Source organism: Mobula birostris, chromosome 7 (genome assembly GCF_030028105.1).
Source record: "Mobula birostris isolate sMobBir1 chromosome 7, sMobBir1.hap1, whole genome shotgun sequence".
Lineage (NCBI taxonomy): Eukaryota > Metazoa > Chordata > Chondrichthyes > Myliobatiformes > Myliobatidae > Mobula > Mobula birostris.
In genome coordinates, this window is record NC_092376.1 from 53,770,714 (window position 1) to 53,791,643 (window position 20,930).

Here is a 20,930-nt window from a genome sequence, read left to right on the forward strand (position 1 = left end):
ATTAAATAATCTTGAATCTAGAAACGTAGACATTGCTTCAATAGGAAACTTAAATATTCCAACATTTCTCTGTAGGGCCCCTTGTTGTCTATCTCTATACATCAGTAGACCCAAAACTCTCCTGGTCATTTCCTATCCCACACTGTCCTGCCCACCAATTATGCCAGCCTACTAGTGGGAGCTGGCTCCTCATCCCATGTTTGATAGATTTCAATTTTCATTCCCGAGTTGAAATTCTTTCATGAACTTACTCCTCCTCGCCTGTGGAAATTCCAATGGCTCTACAATCTTCTAAATCAATTCTCACGTCCACTCTTCCCCTCTTTTTCCCTCTTTCTGCCCCACACTGCTGTCATTTTAGTCACACAAGATCTACAATGTGAAACATCTCAGCCTTTCCAAATCCCCATCCTCCTTTGAGGCATATCTCTTTAATCAACACCCACAAAATGCTGGAGGAACTTAGCAGGTCAGGCAGCATCTGTAGAAATGAACGAACAGTCAACATTTCGGGCCGAGACCATTCATCAGGAATGCTATCTGACTTGCTGAGATTCCCCAGCATTTTGTGTGTGTTGTTCTAGATTTCCAGCATCTGCAGAACCTCTTGCGTTTACCTCTTTAATCAAATATTCCTTCAAATCCATTTGACTTAAAGGAACTAGATGACTGCAACTGGTCGCTATTATATGGCAAATAGAAAAAAACTGTTTAAAATAATCAGTTTGGATTAAAAAATTTCAAAGTGTTAACTTAAATTCAATTGTTGACATTTGTCAAATTGTCCTTTCCTAAAAACAAATTGGCCACATTCTGCAAATATTGATTAATTTCATTGCCTCAAACAAAATGTCACTTTCCATAACAAATCGGGTTTAGCCAGGGCTCGGGGTTTTGTAACAGTTTCACGTATTGAGTGTTGTAACTTTACCCAGACAGACATAGACAGCTTTCGAATACTTTTTGTCAAGTGTATGGCAGAACTTAGCAGCAGCAACAAGAAAAGTCTGGGCTATATATAAATACAAGCGTTTTGAGAAAGGTATATAGTAACCCCAACTAACATGTAAAGGCTGTCAGTTGACAGCAATTGTTTTTAAACAGTGATAAACAACTGCAGAGAGCTTATTTGAGCCTGAAATATGATGAATCTTACAAAGTAATTTTCAGCAGCAAATTGGAAATCCACACTGCTGAACATGCAATCCATGTTTGGTCCCCATATGCTTGGTCCCCTCTAGGAGGCTATAAGATCAAGTATTGGTATATGGAATTAGTATAGTTGGGCTGGTTTTATAACTGGTCTTCTAAGCAACTAGAAATTGGATATAAGTTCAAAATTTATAAACACGAGAGATTCTACAGATGCTGGAAACCCAGAGCAACACATGTAAAATGCTGGAGGAACTCAGCAGGTCAGGCAGCGTCTATGGGAATGAATAAACAGTTGAATGTTTTGGGCCAAGTCCCTTCTTCAGGACTGGAAAGCATGGGAAAAGAAGCCAGGATAAGAAGGTGGGTGGGGGGCGGGGAGGAGGGGAACGAATACAAACTAGAAGGTGATAAGTGCATTAGACTGATTTGCAACAGAAAATATCTGCAGGAATTTCCTGCTGGACGGGTCTCAAAAGGAATTGGGGGCAAATGTTTAAAAATATATCCATGATATTTCGATGTGTGAATTATGCATTTAAAAAGGCACAAAGAGATCTGATTTCTAGCCTTCCCATAATGTCCCCTGCCACCTACCGTGGATCCTTGGTTTCTTCAATCTTAACATTAGTATAACTTGTATGTAGCTGAGCCCCCAAAACTGATCACTTTGATAAGGGCTGGAGAAGAAGGAATCTGATAGGAGAGGAGTGTAGACCATGGGAGAAAGTGAAGGAGAAGGGGCAACTGGGGAGGAGATAGGCAGTTGAGGAGAACAGGAGAGGTGAGAGGGGAGCTAGGGTGGGGGATGAAAGAAAAGGGAAGGGAGAGGGTGGAAAATCACCAGAAATTAGAGAAATTGATGTTCATGCCATCAGGTTGGAGGCTACCCGGACATAATATGAGGTGTCTCTCCCATTTCTCCCATGGTCCATTCTCCTCTCCTATCAGATTCCTTCTTCTGCAGCCCTTATCAAAGTGATCAGTTACAGTGGGGGGCTCAGCTACATACAAATTATACTAATGTAGAGACCGAAGAAACCAAGTATCCACAGTAGGTGGCAGGGAACATTATGAGAAGGCTAGACATTGAATCTCTTTGTGCCTTTTTAAACACATAATTCACACATAGGAATGTCATGGATATATATTTTAAACATCTGCCCCCAATTCCTTTTGAAGCTCACCCATCAGGAAATTCGTGCAGATATGTTCTGTTGCAAATCAGCCTAATGCACCCATCACCTTCTAGTTTGTATCCCTTCCTTTCCCCCTCCCACCTTCTTATCCTGGCTTCTTTTCCCTTGCCTTCCAGTCCTGAAGAAGGGACTCGGCCCAAAACATTCAACTGTTTATTCATTCCCATAGATTCTGCCTGACCTGCTGATTTCCTCCAGCATTTTGTGCGTGTTGCTATGAATTAAAAATTCTTTTCTTCATATTGTTAAGTAAGTTAGGTCAGTTAGCTTATAATTCTACAGTTTTCATGAAATCATTGGAGCAGAATATCGTTACGTCACTTCAGAAAAATGAATTGGAAAAGAAAACTGCTTTAAAACAATGTACTCAGTACTAATTTTAAAAGGACCACATGGGAACATGTCTGCTCTGCCTCTGAATAAGAGCATTGTCCTCAGCTCCACTTGCCTGAATGATCACCATTACCCTAGTCCAAAATATATGATCTAATTGAAATAAAGTTGATGATTCAATATTCTAGTTCTTTCAAGATAGAAAATCCAAAAGGTTGACATTCCTCATCCTCCCATTTTGAATTAATTCTCCCACTATCCTGAGACTAGGCCCTTAATACTATATTCCTCTATCGGAGGAAACATCCCTTCAGCACCTGCCCCGTTAGTCCCCCTAATATCCTCTACCCAGGGTCTTCACTTTGCACTCAGGATGTGTAACCAGGGAAGAGAACATGGATGAAATCAGCCTAACTGGGTAAGCATCGCACATTGCACAGAGAGCGGTGTTACAGACCCAGTGGTGTTGGGTCGGCCTGGCCAAGTGTTTTAGCTGCTTAGCACTGCACCTGGCTGGCACAGGTATGGCAACTAATTTACGTGTTGATGGAACATCAGGACCCTATGGCATCTTTCGTTGCTTCCTTCAGCCATCCTTTCTCTGTGATGGAGAGAACTGCACTGCCAAGCAAGTTAAGAGGGAAGAGGACAACTTCCATTGTCTTCAGTGAGGTGAAGACTGAAACTAGGTCCAGGGAGGCCTGTCAACACATGGAGTAGGTGCTATCGGTTCTCAGCGATGTCATGCATTTTATTGCATGCATAGTTCACCCTTTTCAGTATGACGTATTCCCCGTTTTACTGCAAGTTACTTGTAAAAGCCAGAGGTGGTGACTTTTGATATAGAGTTATTAGCATAAAATATAATGGAGACATGAAAGTTGTATTAGACTGATTTGCAACAGGAAATGCCTGCTTTAATTTCCTGATGAGTGGGCTTCAACAGGAAATGGGTGCAAATGCTTAAAAATATATGCACAGCATTTCAATGTGCAAATTGTGCATTAAAAAAAGGCACAAATAAATCCAATTTCTATCCACAACATAATGTTCTGTGGCACGTGGCCAAGTGGTTAAGGTGTTGGACTAGTGATCTGAAGGTCATGGGTTCGAGCCTCGGCCAAGGCAGCGTGCATCTCCTTGAGCAAGGCACTTATCCACACAACGCTCCAGTCTACCCGGCTGAGAATGGGTACTGGCAAAAATACCAGATAGACTAGCGATAGACTAGCGTCCTATCTAGGGGGAGTCTCGTACTTTCAGTCGCTTCACTCCACGGAAACCGGCATAAGCACCGGCCTGATGGGCCACAAGGCTCATGACAGTCTTTAATCATAATATTCTAAACCACCTCCATACTTGATTTCTTTAATCTCAGACATCAGTCTAACTTGTATGTAGCTGAGGTCCCATAACTGATCCCTTTGACATCCCCTAACTCCAAGCTTGCCAATATCAAAATAAATGTTCACCATCAATATTATGAGCTCGTAGTTTGTGGAGCAAGTTTGTAAACAACATATTATCAGCTAACTTCAAAAAATTCTAAATACATCATATTCATGGATTCTTCTTTACTTTCATTAAATAATGCTAACTATTTTGCTATGTTTTTCTCAGCATTCTTTTACCACCTCCCCAACGTAGACGCCAATATTTTTTCAACAATAGGTATCGGCTGACTTAAAGGTCTCTTTTTTCTCCCCCTCCCTACTTTCTTGAATAGTAGTAGCATGTTGTTAATTCCATCCACAGGTATCTTTCCAGGGTCAAGGGAATTTTAAGAGACCACAACCAATATCTCCACCTACTCTCCAACAAAGCAGCCAGATCTTTTCAGAAGTGAGGCTTTCTCCAGGCATCTTTTACATACTTATTGGCCCAAAAATTGTTTCATTTTCTCAAAGTACAGACATCAAGGAAGTTGCATATTGGAGGCCACATGTCACATGGGTTACAGCTGAAAGAAGCTGGGAGGAAATGTCAGAGTTTCAACTGAGATAAGGTATTGTAGGACCCCAGGGTAACAGACATCAGGGCATCGGTGAATTACATTGTAGAAGCAATCAGTTACTGGAGGGGGATTGATTTTGTGTGTGATCAGCCTAGGATCACAAATAGAGAAATTGCTCTGCACAATGCCACAATGTTCATTGGAATCCATTTGACAGACCTGCAATTAACTTTGTAAGAAAATCACATACACAGAGGGTCAGGAACAAATTTGGTATTTGACAAAAAGTTACATAAGCAATCACATTTATTAATTGGGTTTTTGATTAAATTCTTTTCATTACCACACAAAAATATTAATACATGGGAAAATTTTTCTTTGCTTCTGCCTTTATGCATAATTTAGGAATTACAATTCAATTTTGAATGATTGCATCTTTAACCATACTTTTAATTATGTAAGCAGGGAATAACCAATTAACAAAAGAGTACAAAGAATAGACAACCATCTGCTGTCTAGAGAGGCTTGAAATAATCTCATATAATTTTTCTCCATGTACTTAAGTCGTTGATCTGTATATATGGTCCAAAATTTCTGCTATAATGACAAAAGTTTAGGATACTACACACAAAAATGGTTAAATACCAAGCTGATTCAGTATATCACTGATAGCTGTTACCAGTGGCTGAATATGAAATTAGACTGTTTCCCAGCTGTTATGATAGAGAATTTACCCCTCAGCGAGTTAGATCTGATGCAGACTCCAATGAGAAAAGCGTTGGACAGTGGTCAGAATGACACTGTTAAGTGTCTTACTGGAAGTCTGGGATTCTATTGTCCACACAAGAGGGCATCAGAAGTGATTCAGATTGCTGGGACCCACAACGATATCCCGCAAAGCTGCCCTGTAGCACTGTCACATTTTCTGCCTTCTACTCTAGCTATCTTTGTTGTCTCCTGGAGCTTACTACTTAATAGCAAATTAGATAGATTTTCATCCGACTGGTCTCTTGTGGGTTCTATTTCATTCCATCAAACAAGAGTGAACCACCTAGCTTCCTCCAGATTTCTATAAAGTAGCTACACCTTTACTGATTATATAAGGTGAAAAATGAAATGCAATTCTTGATTGTAATTTTGCCCCTATTGAAAACATGACCTGCACATTTTCTGTACGTTTTTCTTAGGATGGTTTTACCTGGGTTGGAGCGCTAGATGACAAAGGTGGAACTTCTCCAATCTTGGCAATAGCTCTGGGATCACTCGAACTGATGAGGACTGGTGCACTGATTTCCATGGAGTGCCTGTTGTTGACAGCTTGGGAAGACTTGTGCGACATGCTGAACGAAGTGAAGGAGTGCCGTTTCTTGGCATTTTTCTTGCCGTCGATGCATCTGTGAACAGCGCAGACAGCACCGGCACTGTTTAAGGGCGAGCTCGATGCTGGGCTGGCACTAGCACTGGTAGCAGCAGATGGAGCGACATTACTGTTCTGTGCAACTGGCAGACACTTTTTATCCATCTCAATCAGTTGTTTTGCAGTGGAATTAAGCTGTGTGAAACAAATAAATAAAAGCCATTAAAAATGTTATTATTGAGTAAGTCAAGGTACTGCGAAGGGCAGTGTGGTAGCAGTGCAGTTAGTATAATCATAGTTATAGTCATAGTCATAGTCATACTTTATTGATCCCGGGGGAAACTAGTTTTCATTACAGTTGCACCGTAAATAATAAATAGTAATAAAACCATAAATAGTTAAATAGTAATAAGTAAATTATGCCAGGAAATAAGTCCAGGACCAGCCTATTGGCTCTGGGTGTCTGACCCTCCAAGGGAGGAGTTGTAAAGTTTGATGGCCACAGGCAGGAATGACTTCCTATGACGCTCTATGTTACATCTCGGTGGAATGAGTCTCTGGCTGAATGTACTCCTGTGCCCAACCAGTACATTATGTAGTGGATGGGAGACATTGTCCAAGATGGCATGCAACTTGGACAGCATCCTCTTTTCAGACACCACCGTCAGAGAGTCCAGTTCCAACTCCACAACATCACTGGCCTTACGAATGTGACTGCAACTGGGGTTTCAATTCCCACCACAGTCTGTAAGGATTTTGTATGTTCTCCCCGTGACCAAGTGGGTTTCCTGCAGTTGCTCTGATTTCCTCCCACAATCCAAACATCTACAGTTTAGTGAGTTGTGGGCATGCTATATTGGCACCAGACTTCATGGTGACACTGTTGGGCTGTCCCAGACTGTGTTGGTTGTTGACACAAACAACGCATTTCACGTTATTTTTTGATGTTACAAATGTGGCAAATAAAGTTAATTGTTAATTAATTTTTAATCTTCATAATGAAGGGAGGTTGAAGCTGAGGGACATCTGAGGGATGGCAGAAGAAAATCTTGGATTGTTCAAACAAATAGCTCGCACAGGCACAGCACGGGTAATCTGACTTTCCTCACCTCAACCAACCATAAAATAAGTGGTCTGGATTTAGTGAGAAGTTAAAAACTTTAGAATTTAAACCCAAACCCAACTCTTCCACATCTGGAGTCAGTCAAGATGGGACTTCTGGCTGAGGCTAATCCATTGAGGCCAGTCAATTAGCAAAATCTGCCAAAAAGCCGATGTGCCTTCAGCCATTTAAAATACTTTTTAATGGGACAATACAGCACAGAGAGGATAATGAGACAGGGGAGCACACCCTGGGATTTGCAGGCAGAAACGTGCAAGTCCTGGTGGAAGCAACTGAAGAAGGGGGAGTGAGGCAGCCTGACCAGATTGCTTCAGGGAAGGCCTGGGATTTGGTGTTAAGACAACTATCAGCACACTCTCTCACAGCAAAGGACACAGATCAGTGCCACACAAAAAAGAATCATTACTTGACCAGGTAGAGTAAGGTGGCACCTCATGCTTAGAACAATTCTGCTCTTTATATAAAGCAACAAAATAGTGCTACGTTAACACACACATATTCACTCATCCTAGTACATATACATATATTCACATGATGCATACCATTCATCTATGCAACATGCAACAACAAGCAGCCATAAACATGCCACCCAGTGGCCACCCATTTTAATTCCACTTCCCATTCCCGTTCCAACATGTTAGTCTACAGCCTCTTCTACTGTGGTGATGAGGCCACACACAGGTTGGAGCAGCGACATCTTGTATTCTGTGTGGGTAGCCTCCAACCTGAAGGCATGAGCATCGATTTCTCAAGCTTCCAGTAATGCTCCCCCCTCTTCACCATTCCCCATTCCCATTTTCTTCTCTCAACTGTCCATCAACTCCCTCCAGTGCTTCTCCCCCTTTTTTTCCTCCATGGCCTTCTGTCCTCTCCTATTAGATTCCCCCTTCTCCAGCCCTGTATCTCTTTCACCAATCAAATTCCCAACTCTTTATTTCACCGTCCCCACCTCCCAGTTTCACCTATCACCTAGTATTCTTCCTCCCCTCCCCCCCACCTTCTTACTCTGACTTCTCATCTTTTTTTACGCCAGTCTTGTTGAAGGGTTTTGGCCCGAAATGTCAACTGTACCCTCTTCCATAGATGCTGCCTTGTATGGTAAGTTCCTCCAGAAGTTTGTGTGTGTTGTTTGAATTTCCAGCATCTGCAGATTTTCTCTTGTTTGTGATTGGACAAACATGCTGAGTTTTGTTTTATGGGGCCAACCTGCCAGGAATCACAGGCTGCCAACTGCCTTGTAAATCAGTGTGTATCCTGAATGGGTGTGGGCCACACAGTTTTTTTTTTGAGCTGCTGTATAGAACCAGGTGTGTTTCTATACAATACTCTGACATCCCAAATTCATCTGGTTGGCCTTTCTTCAGCTGATCACATATCTGTTTCTTGCTTATACATAAAAACTCCCACACTCAAGCTAGCAAATATCTTCGTTTTTTGACCCTGCAGCAGTGACAAACATGGAAAGGCATGTGAGGGATTGAGCTCTTTTACAGGGCAAACACAGGCATTTGGAAGATGGGCAGCCAGAATTCAGATGTGTGCTCGGTGCTTCTTGATAAGAGGCCCTTGGGATTAGCAGCTTGCATATACAGGAAATGGAGATGGTTTGAGTCTGGCCACAGAGCATGTTAGTGCAGCTGTTCTGGCCAAGAAGACACAGATGAGCAACATGAAAGATAAGTACACAATAATTACACACACAAAATGCTGGAGGAACTCAGCAGGCCAGGCAGCATCTATGGGAAAGAGTAAACAGTCAACGTTTCGGGCTGAGACCCTCCATCAGGACGTTGGCTGTTCACTCTTTTCCATAGACGCTGCCTGGCCTGCTGAGTTCCTCCAGCATTTGGTGTGTGTTACTTGGATTTCTTGCTTCTGCAGTTTTACTTGTTTTGCTTACACAGGACTTAGTTGGAGGTGATTCATAACGAGATGCTAAGGGCCATAACCTACCAGCTAGCCACAGCAGGTGGGAACCACACAGAAATACATCCAAATTTTTGCCACTCCACACTTTGGCAGTTTAAGCCTGACAGGTTATTTATGTAACTTGCTGCCTGCACATGGCCTCCTCTTTGCTGCTTCCAAATAAATGCAGATGGAGTTAGATCAACAATTAAAACTAAGTTGGAAGCCTCAGTTGCATCCACTGGAGCTCTGCTGGGTGCAATTCATGAACAGGCTTCTGCCCTGCAAGCATGGTCTGTCGTGCAGGAGCAGAGGTGCAGGCTGTGGGCAGCACTGAGGGATTCTGAGGAACGAGCATGGTCTGTCGTTCAGGAGCAGAGGTGCAGGCTGTGGGCAGCACTGAAGGATTCTGAGGAACGAGCATGGTCTGTCGTTCAAGAGCAGAGGTGCAGGCTGTGGGCAGCACTGAGGGATTCTGAGGAATGAGCATGGTCTGTCGTTCAGGAGCAGAGATGCAGGCTGTGGGCAGCACTGTCTGAGGGGTTCTGAGAAACGAGCATGGTCTGTTGTGCAGGAGCAGAGGTGCAGGCTGTGGGCAGCACCGTCTGAGGGATTCTATAGTTCAGCACATAACTGCACAACAACTGTATGGCTTGCAGATGTTTACAGCCATGATAAACTGAAAATAACTGAGTGCTCACCTCCTTCAGGATCTAGCATTTCTCTTTCCCATACTAGTTTTCACATGCACCCTGCAGTTTACACTCCCAAACTGCGGTGAAATACGACAGGCTGAACAGAGCTGTTTGTGGATCTCTTTTTGACTATCTGATGTTGAAACAGATCAGACTTCCACGGTATGTCACAAGGAGGGTCTACTATAGTGGGTCACAGAACCACAGGAGAGGAGAAATTGGTAATGAACCAGGATTAGAATGTGGAAATCCAGTCACTTTAAGAGAAGTCGTCATTAGGTGCATCCATTTGAATGAAACAAGCAGCAAAGAAGTGACGTTTCCGCACACTGACTATGAATCTCATACACCTGTATTTCACTGGTGATTGTTTCAGAATAACATTGGAGAATCCAGCCGGATCTCACAGCTCTTGTCCTGTCCTTTCTGAATACCTGAGTGATGCTTTATCAAATTCCACTTACATTTCTATTGCATCATCTGACAAAGCTGCTAATACAACTTGCAATGTTATTTCACAGCGAGCTTTCACTCTTAGTTTCACTTTTGTGATAACATGTAATGTCTTAAATGTTCTTTGGAGTAAAATCAGATCATTGATAATGATTATAAAGGAGCAGGTGGCACTGAAGCATATTCATTTACAGTATTTAATACATTACAATAGAAGGCAGCCTGTGAGACCTAATGACATTACCAGTGTCAGAGCTCGCATCACCTCAAGGCAAAATGACTTATCATGACAAAGTAAAATCCCCAAACCTCAGGAATTCACAGCTTGCAGAGTAGGGCTTGCAAATTCATTACAAGAAAGATGTCTGCATTGTGACTGAGAGTTTAGATTTTTACAGTGGTGGCTTTGAGATGATATTTGAATAAAGCAGCTGTGGTTGGCACGTTAAATTCTAGAAGTTGAGAAAACATTTGGTTGAATTCTTCTAGGTGGCAACATACCTGCACAAGATAAGTTTTAATGCCAGAGTCAATGCTAAAGTTTACTGTTCCCGTTAAATCAATTGAAAGATATAACTGAGAATCAAGATATTTTATTCTCCCTGTATTGGACTTTCTTACGGGGTGAGGTCTGAGGTTTTTTAGTGTGGTGCACCTCTGCTGTGTATGTTTACTTTTGCCTTTATGTTTTTCTCCCTTTTGCTGCTCGATATTTAATTTGATTTTGTTATGGTTGTGGTTTTTGTGGATGTGCTGTATTTTTTTGTTTGTTTGTTAGTAATAAAAAATAAAAAGAATATTAAAAAATATATTTTATTCTTTTCCAGATATTGATAATCTGAAAATAACAGTGCCCAGAGTTTCTGAAGGTAGTCCTATTAGGACCTACAGTATGTCTATTAAATTTTGGATGGGAGCTTTAGGAAGGTTCATGACAATGGGCTAGGAGAACTGGAGGCCTATTAGCTATTGTCTTGCAGCCCTAAAGACTCTCTACTTATCTGTCTTCGCAAGCTGCCCTCTTCCCCATCAGTAACTGAGAGGGTTATGTGACTACAAACACATCATTTTCTCTGCTCCAATATTGATGCCATAGAGATGAAGAAAAAATGAAACAGATCCTTTGGTCCACCATGTCTGAAGTGACCATAAAACACTTATCTACATTAATTCCATCTACAGTTTAACATATGCAACACCCTCTAAACCACACCCCCCCCCCAATTCTCCAGCAGGTACCTACCACCAACCAGTCTGCCTTTAGTATGAGAGGAAATGGGGATATTTACGGGATTCGCAAGAAAACAGGGAAAACGTGCAGACTCAACACAGGTAACATCCAGGCTTCTGGAAATGAAATGAAATGCAGCAGCACTAATCACTAATACTGTGCCATCCCAAGCTTAATGTATGCTTTCTGCCTTTTTTCTACTTCGCAATATCTGTTCTTCTTTCAATTCATCCAATGCTGAAACCCTTCTACACTTTGCAATTTTTACACATAACCTTCCTAGGTTTCTTTGGCTGGTTGGCCATCCGACATGTGAAATAGACTTGTATTTAGCTGAAACTCTGCTGCCTGTATTCTAATATATATCATCTTCTACCTTCCCATGATCGTCTTGGCATTTGATTGAGCAATGCCATGATTTTGAAATGTTATCCTCCTCTTAAAATCCTTTCACACCTTTGTACTCTCTATCTCTGTAACTTTTAACTCCATAACCTTTTGAAATCGGTGCATTTCTCTAGTTCTGACTTCTCTTGCCTCCCTGATTTTAATCACTCTCCATTGGCAGTGTCTGGGTCAACTACTGCCAATAGTCTGCAATCAGAAATTCCTTCCCTAAAGCTTTTGACTAGCTTTCCTCCTTTAACATCCAATTGGAAGCTTCTCTCTAATGACTGACCGAGGAGAAACCAGGAGGGAATTTTGAGGGACATGCTGCACCTTTATAGAACGTAGAACAGTAAAGCACAGGAACAGGCGCCTCAGCCCACAGTGTTCTGCCAAATCAAATAAATTAGTAATCAAATAGCTAACCAAACTAATCCCTTATGCCTACACAATGTTCATATCCCTCCATTTTCCTCACATCCATGTGCCTATCTAAACGTATTTTAAAAGTCCCTGATGTATTTGCCTTCACCACCACCCCAGGCAGCGCATTCCAGGTAGCTACCACTCTCTGTGTAAAAAAAACTTGCCTCTCACACCTCCTTTAAAATTACTCACCTCACCTTAAAAGCATGCCCTCTGGTATTAGACATTTTAACCCTGGGAAAAAGGATGCAGCCTGACTACTCTTTTTCTGCTTCTCATAATCTTATAAACCTTTATCAGATCTCCCTTTAGCCTCCGCAGCTCCAGGGAAAACAACCCAAGTTTGTCCAACCTCTTGGTTTTGCACATGCCCTCTAATCCAGGCAGCCTCTCCAAAACCTCGACATCCTTCCTATAATGGAGTGACCAGAACTGTTTGCAACACTCCAGGTGCAGCCTAACAGGAGTTTTATAAAGCTGCAACATATCTTCCTTGTTATGTTTTGTAACATCAAAACATTAAACTAATTCAAAGGAAGGCATGGGAGTCTGAAATGTGGGTATAGCTTCGTGTTTACTTTGAGCGAGATGTGAGCATATCACGTGGTAGTGTGATGACGGATAAAATTCACGTGTTTATACATATAAACTGTAATTTCATTATTTAAATGAAGAATGCTTATTCAAATAATATATTAACAAGATTATTCAAATATTACTGAAATATTAAATACACAACATTCCTGACATTTGAACTCAATGCCTCAATTAATAAAGGCAAGCATGTCATATACCTTCTAACCACCCTATCAACCTGTGAAGCCACTTTCAGGGAGCTATGAATTTGGATCCCAAGATCTCTCTGCTCAACAACACTGTGGACGGTCTTTACATTTGACCCTCCAAGGTGCAACACTTCACATTTGGCCAGCTTAAACTTTTTCTGCCATTCCTCTGCCCATATCTGCAACTAACTGATCTATATCCCACTGTATTCTTCGTCAGTCTTCTAAGCTATCCACAAAACCAATCTTCATATGATCAGCAAATTTACTAACCTACCCATCTACATTTTCATCCAGGTCATTTATATACATCACAAACAGCAGAGGTCCCTGCAGAACACCACTAATCACAAACTTCCAGTTAGAATAAGTCCCTTCAACAACGACCCTCTGTTTCCTATGGGCAAGGCAGTTCTGAATCCAAATGGCCAATTCACCATTGATGACATGCATCTTAATCTTCTGGATGAAGCTCTCATGAAGGATCTTGCAGAGAATATCCATATGAATCACACTTTACCTTCATCAATCACCCTTGTCACCTCATCAAAAAACTCAATCAAGTTAGTAAGACACAAGTTGCCCCACGCAAAACCTTGAATGTCTCTCTCTAATTAGGCCCATGGTTTTCAAAATGATCATAAATCCTATCCCTAAGCATTTTCTCCATAACTTTCCTACTGTCTCACTGGTCTAGTTTCAAGAATTATTCCTCATTCCCTTCTTGAGCAATGGAACAACATTAGCTACTCGTCAGTCTGCTGGGACATCACCTGTTGCTAGACATGAGACACAAAGATATTGGTCTAGGCCCCAGCAATCTCTTCACTGCTTCTCTGAATAACCTGGCTTATGACCCATGAGACCTTGGGGATTTATCCACTTTAATGCTCTTTAAGAGACCCAACACCACCCCCTCCTTTACTTTGAAATGCCCTGACATATTAATACTCTTGGCACTAACTCCCTGTCCGCCACGACTTTCTCCTTGGTAAATACAGGTGGAAAGTTCTCATTAAGGATCTCACCTACATCCCTCGCGTCCAAGAAAATGCTTGCCGCTTTATCATTGAGTGGTCCCACCCTCTCCCTATTTGTCCTCTTGCTCCTGATGTGTGTATAGAATTGTCCTGGGATTCTCTTTAATCCTACTTGCCAAGGGCTCTCCTGAATTTCCTAATTCCCTTTTTGAGTTCTTTCTGGCTTCTTTACAATCCTCCGGGGCTCTGTTTGATTCTAGCTTCCTAAGCTTTACATGTTTTTTCTTTTTCTTTTTGACTAAATTCATCAACTCACTCGACATCCAAAGTTCTCTTACCTTGCTGTCCTTATTCTTCCTTCTGACTAGAACATACCTGTTCTGCACTCTGTGTCGTTGGTCTGTAAATACCCTCCACATGTCAGATGTGGACTTGCTAAAAAACAGCTCTTCTCAGTTAACTCTCCCCAGTTCCTGACTAGTGCTCTTGTAATTTGCCCTGTTGGAAAGACAGGGTGGCAAGGGCTGGGCCGATATTGCTCACTCGCCCACGATGTTTACTCCTTTCTCCACAACGCTGAAGTTGTGGGACTGCCCCTGGCTGCTGTGCTTCGTGTCTGTGAACTTCGTGGCGATTTGTCCCCCTAACATGATGAACTGAATACCGAGGCTTTGGACCTATACTGGGCTGATCTGGGGATTTAGCTCCAAGGACTCAATTTGGTTCAGAATGCTGTTATTGTTGCTTGCTTCTATTGTTTGCGTGATTTGTGTTTTTTTCCCTCTTTGTGCACATTGGGGTTTGGTCTTTATTTTGTTTTAATTGGACTCTTTGGGGTTTCTTGCTTTGTAGCTGCCTGTAAGCAGACAAATCTCAAGGTTGTATAATTTACAAAATAAATGTACTTACTTACTCCAATTTGATACTCTCCCCCAAGGTCCGTGCTTATCCTTATCTATAGTTAAAACTTAAGGAGTTGCGGTCACTGTTCCCAAACTGCTCAACTACTAAAAGGTTGGTCATCTGCCCAGGCTTATTATCTAACTTAAATTCCAGTAAAGCCCCTCCTCTTGTTGGACTGTTCTGCCCTAACTAAACTAATTGCACTAGGAATGTCCCAGTTTATAATTAGGGAAGTTGAAGTCCCTCAAGACAACATCCCTATTTTTTAACACCTTTCCTTAATCTGCCTGCATATCTGTTCCTCCCGGTGGCTAATTGTGGGAGGGGGGGTGTTGTAGTACAATTCCATCAGAGTGATTGCACCCTTCCTATTTTTGAGTTCCACCCATACAGCCTCTATGGGTGAGCCTTTCACTGTGTCCCCTATGAGTGCAGCTGTGATATTGTCCCTGATCAGTAGTGCAACTCCACCAACCCTTCCAAACTTTTACCTTCCTCTCTAACTTTTCTAAAACATCAAAACCCTGGGACATTAAGCACCCATTTATCTCCCTCTCTCAACCAAGTCGTTATAACAACCACCACAACATGGCTCCGTGTACTGATCCATGCTCTAAGTTCACCATCTTTACCCATAATAATCCCACTATTTAAATACACGCACTTCAAACTATCCATCTCATTGTATCTGTTACTTTGCTCCTGCCTGTTTTTGATGACCCTGACATCTATCCTCCTCTCCATCCCTCCACTGTCAGACACAATGTTCTGGTTTGCATACTCCTACCAAACTCGTTTAAACCAGCATCTGCACATTTTCTTGTCTTTAAACCCTTCTGCGTAGCACTAGTGAACCTCCTGGCCAGGATATTGGTTCTCCTCCAGTTTAGGTGCAACCAATCCCTCTTTTACAGGTCATCCCTGCCCCAGAAGGGGGTCCAAGAACCTGAAATCCTGCCCCCTGCACCAGTTCATTCATCTGTATTGTTATCCTATTCCTGTCCTGACTAGCACTAGCATGTGACACTGGGAGTAATCTGGAGATTACTACCATAGAGGTCTTACTCTTCAGCTTCTTTCCTAACTCCCTATACACTCTGTGCAGACCTTCTTCCACTTCTCTACATATCCTGCATACATATCCTTCTCTACATATCTAGACATCCTGCTTCGGGTTTGATTCGAAGAAGGAGTCTGAGAGTCTGAGTGGGAGTGCCGAGAAAGACATTTTTGAAATTTTCGTTATTTTTTTTCTCCAACGGCGTTCTGAGAGGCGGGACTGCGCAGGTGTGACGTCGGGCTGTGCAGTGCGGCAGATTTAAAAGGAACAGAGCCTCATAGAGCGGGCAGCGTAGTTTGCGGGCTGCGGAGTGAGCCGGGAGCAGAGTGAAGACTTAAGGGCTTCGGCTCAACGGGCTTAGGCGGAAACAGGCGAGGAAGGTTTGGCATTCATTTTCTGTTGTTATTTGAGGAGAGGGGCAGTATGAGTGTGAGGGCAGTTTGCTGTTCTCGGTGTCGGATGTGGGAGGCCCTGGAGTCTCCAAGCCTCCCGGACGTCTACATCTGCGCCAAGTGCATCGAGATGCAGCTCCTAAGGGACCGCGTTAGGGAACTGGAGCTACAGCTCGATGACCTTCGTCTGGTCAGGGAGAGTGAGGGGGTGATAGAGAGGAGTTGCAGGCAGGTGGTCACGCCGGGGCCACGGGAGGCAGACAAGTGGGTCACGGTTAGGAGGGGGAAGGGAAAAAGTCAGGTAATAGAGAGTACCCCGGTGACTGTGCCCCTTAACAACAGGTACTCCTGTTTGAGTACTGTTGGGGGGGACAGCTTACACAGGGGAAGCGACAGTGGCCGTGCCTCCGGCACAGAGTCTGGCCCTGTAGCTCAGAAGGGTAGGGCAAGGAAGAGGAGGGCAGTTGTGATAGGGGACTCGATAGTAAGAGGGTCAGATAGGCGATTCTGTGGACGTAGTCCAGAGACCCGGATGGTAGTTTGCCTCCCTGGTGCCAGGGTCCGGGATATTTCTGATCGTGTCCAAGATATCCTGAAGTGGGAGGGTGAGGAGCCAGAGGTCGTGGTACATATAGGTACCAATGACATAGGTAGGAAAAGGGATGAGGTCCTGAAAGGAGAATATAGGGAGCTAGGAAGGGAGTTGAGAAAAAGGACCGCAAAGGTAGTAATCTCGGGATTACTGCCTGTGCCACGCGACAGGGAGAGTAGGAGTGCGATGAGGTGGAGGATAAATGCGTGGCTGAGGGATTGGAGCAGGGGGCAGGGATTCAAGTTTTTGGATCATTGGGACCTCTTTTGGCGCAGGCGTGACCTGTACAAAAAGGACGGGTTACACTTGAATCCTAGGGGGACCAATATCCTGGCAGGGAGATTAGCGGGGGCTACTGAGGTGACTTTAAACTAGAATGGTTGGGGGGTGGGAATCAAATTAAAGAGGCTAGGCGTGAGGAGGTTAGTTCACAACAGGGGGATGGGAACCAGTGCAGAGAGACAGGGGGGTGTAAAGTGAGGGTAGAAGCAAAAAGTACTAAGGAGAGGAGTAAAAGTGGCAGGCCGACAAATCCAGGGCAAGCATTAAAAAGGGCCACTTTTCAGCATAATTGTATAAGGGCTAAGAGAGTTGTAAAAGAGCACCTGAAGGCTTTGTGTGTCAATGCAAGGAGCATTCGTAATAAGGTGGATGAATTGAAAGTGCAGATTGTTATTAATGATTATGATATAGTTGGGATCACAGAGACATGGCTCCAGGGTGACCAGGGATGGGAGCTCAACGTTCAGGGATATTCAATATTCAGGAGGCATAGACATGAAGGAAGGGGAGGTGGGGTGGCGTTGCTGGTTAAAGAAGAGATTAACGCAATAGAAAGGAAGGACATAAGCCGGGAAGATGTGGAATCGATATGGGTAGAGCTGCGTAACACTAAGGGGCAGAAGACGCTGGTGGGAGTTGTGTACAGGCCACCTAACAGTAGTAGTGAGGTCGGAGATGGTATTAAACAGGAAATTAGAAATGTGTGCAATAAAGGAACAGCAGTTATAATGGGTGACTTCAATCTACATGTAGATTGGGTGAACCAAATTGGTAAAGGTGCTGAGGAAGAGGATTTCTTGGAATGTATGCGGGATGGTTTTTTGAACCAACATGTCGAGGAACCAACTAGAGAGCAGGCTATTCTGGACTGAGTTCTGAGCAATGAGGAAGGGTTAATTAGCAATCTTGTCGTGAGAGGCCCCTTGGGTAAGAGTGACCATAATATGGTGGAATTCTTCATTAAGATGGAGAGTGACATAGTTAATTCAGAAACAAAGGTTCTGAACTTAAAGAGGGGTAACTTTGAAGGTATGAGACGTGAATTAGCTAAGATAGACTGGCAAATGACAATTAAAGGATTGACGGTGGATATGCAATGGCAAGCATTTAAAGGTTGCATGGATGAACTACAACAATTGTTCATCCCAGTTTGGCAAAAGAATAAATCAAGGAAGGTAGTGCACCCGTGGCTGACAGGAGAAATTAGGGATAGTATCAATTCCAAAGAAGAAGCATACAAATTAGCCAGAGAAAGTGGCTCACCTGAGGACTGGGAGAAATTCAGAGTTCAGCAGAGGAGGACAAAGGGCTTAATTAGGAAGGGGAAAAAAGATTATGTGAGAAAACTGGCAGGCAACATAAAAACGGACTGTAAAAGCTTTTATAGATATGTAAAAAGGAAAAGACTGGTAAAGACAAATGTAGGTCCCCTGCAGACAGAAACAGGTGAATTGATTCTGGGGAGCAAGGACATGGCAGACCAATTGAATAATTACTTTGGTTCTGTCTTCACTAAGGAGGACATAAATAATCTTCCAGAAATAGTAGGGGACAGAGGGTCCAGTGAGATGGAGGAACTGAGTGAAATACATGTTAGTAGGGAAGTGGTGTTAGGTAAATTGAAGGGATTGAAGGCAGATAAATCCCCAGGGCCAGATGGTCTGCATCCTAGAGTGCTTAAGGAAGTAGCCCAAGAAATAGTGGATGCATTAGTGATAATTTTTCAAAACTCGTTAGATTCTGGACTAGTTCCTGAGGATTGGAGGGTGGCTAATGTAACCCCACTTTTTAAAAAAGGAGGGAGAGAGAAACCGGGGAATTTTAGACCGGTTAGCCTAACGTCGGTGGTGGGGAAACTGCTGGAGTCAGTTATCAAGGATGTAATAACAGCACATTTAGAAAGCGGTGAAATGATCGGACAAAGTCAGCATGGATTTGTGAAAGGAAAATCATGTCTGACGAATCTCATAGAATTTTTTGAGGATGTAACTAGTAGAGTGGATAGGGGAGAACCAGTGGATGTGGTATATTTGGATTTTCAAAAGGCTTTTGACAAGGTCCCACACAGGAGATTAGTGTGCAAACTTAAAGCACACGGTATTGGGGGTAAGGTATTGGTGTGGGTGGAGAATTGGTTAGCAGACAGGAAGCAAAGAGTGGGAATAAACGGGACCTTTTCAGAATGGTAGGCGGTGACTAGTGGGGTACCGCAAGGCTCAGTGCTGGGACCCCAGTTGTTTACAATATATATTAATGACTTGGATGAGGGAATTAAATGTAGCATCTCCAAGTTTGCGGATGACATGAAGCTGGGTGGCGGTGTTGGCTGTGAGGAGGATGCTAAGAGGATGCAGGGTGACTTGGATAGGTTGGGTGAGTGGGCAAATTCATGGCAGATGCAATTTAATGTGGATAAATGAGAAGTTATCCACTTTGGTGGCAAAAATAGGAAAACAGATTATTATCTGAATGGTGGCCGATTAGGAAAAGGGGAGGTGCAACGAGACCTGGGTGTCATTATACACCAGTCATTGAAAGTGGCCATGCAGGTACAGCAGGCGGTGAAAAAGGCGAATGGTATGCTGGCATTTATAGCGAGAGGATTCGAGTACAGGAGCAGGGAGGTACTACTGCAGTTGTACAAGGCCTTGGTGAGACCACACCTGGAGTATTGTGTGCAGTTTTGGTCCCCTAATCTGAGGAAAGACATCCTTGCCATAGAGGGAGTACAAAGAAGGTTCACCAGATTGATTCCTGGGATGGCAGGACTTTCATATGAAGAAAGACTGGATGAACTGGGCTTGTACTCGTTGGAATTTAGAAGATTGAGGGGGGATCTGATTGAAACGTATAAAATCCTAAAGGGATTGGACAGGCTAGATGCAGGAAGATTGTTCCCGATGTTGGGGAAGTCCAGATCGAGGGGCCACAGTTTGAGGATAGAGGGGAAGCCTTTTAGGACCGAGATTAGGAAAAACTTCTTCAGACAGAGAATCTGTGGAATTCTCTGCCACAAGAAACAGTTGAGGCCAGTTCATTGGCTATATTTAAGAGGGAGTTAGATATGGCCCTTGTGGCTACGGGGGTCAGGGGGTATGGAGGGAAGGCTGGGGCGGGGTTCTGAGTTGGATGATCAGCCATGATCATAATAAATGGCGGTGCAGGCTCGAAGGGCCGAATGGCCTACTCCTGCACCTATTTTCTATATTTCTATGTTTTCTATATGTTATCAGTGCCAATGTACACCATAACCTCTAGCTGTTCACCCTCCACCTGGAGAACATTCTGTGGCCGGTTTAAGACATCCTGCATCCTGGTACAGTAGCAGGCAGGCAACACACTATCCTGGCACCTCTTTGTTGGCCACAGAATCTCCTATCCATCCCCCTGACTATCGAGCCTCCTGTCACTATCGCTCTGCCTGACTTTACCCTTCCCTGCTGAGCTGCGGAGCCAGCCACAGTGCCACTGGCCTGGCTGCTATAAGCACACATGATCTTGCAGCAGAAACACACAGTGACAACATTTGTAAATTTTATTCTTTCTATCAGCTGATCGTTTGCTTGTTTTTTTTAAAAAAAAGAGACATAGTCAGGTTAAGGTTGAAAACTACCTCAAGTCATCTCAAAAATAAGAAGAAATATAGGGCTATTAAGAGGGATGACATAGGGTTAAATTGTACAAAATATGTCAAGAAAGCCGGTGGCAGAGAGTAGGC

The 20,930-nt window shown here is 43.2% G+C and overlaps 1 protein-coding gene across 3 annotated transcripts in view; it reads right to left on the reverse strand.

The window, feature by feature from the left end:
* LOC140200205 (E3 ubiquitin-protein ligase SH3RF3-like) overlaps window positions 1-20,930 on the reverse strand; it is a 348,769-nt gene that overhangs the window by 55,503 nt on the left and 272,336 nt on the right. For all 3 annotated transcript variants that reach the window (XM_072263173.1, XM_072263172.1, XM_072263171.1), the window contains one exon: window positions 5,837-6,190. In XM_072263173.1, coding sequence (XP_072119274.1) covers window positions 5,837-6,190 — 354 coding nt within the window. The remainder of the gene's footprint in view (window positions 1-5,836; window positions 6,191-20,930) is intronic.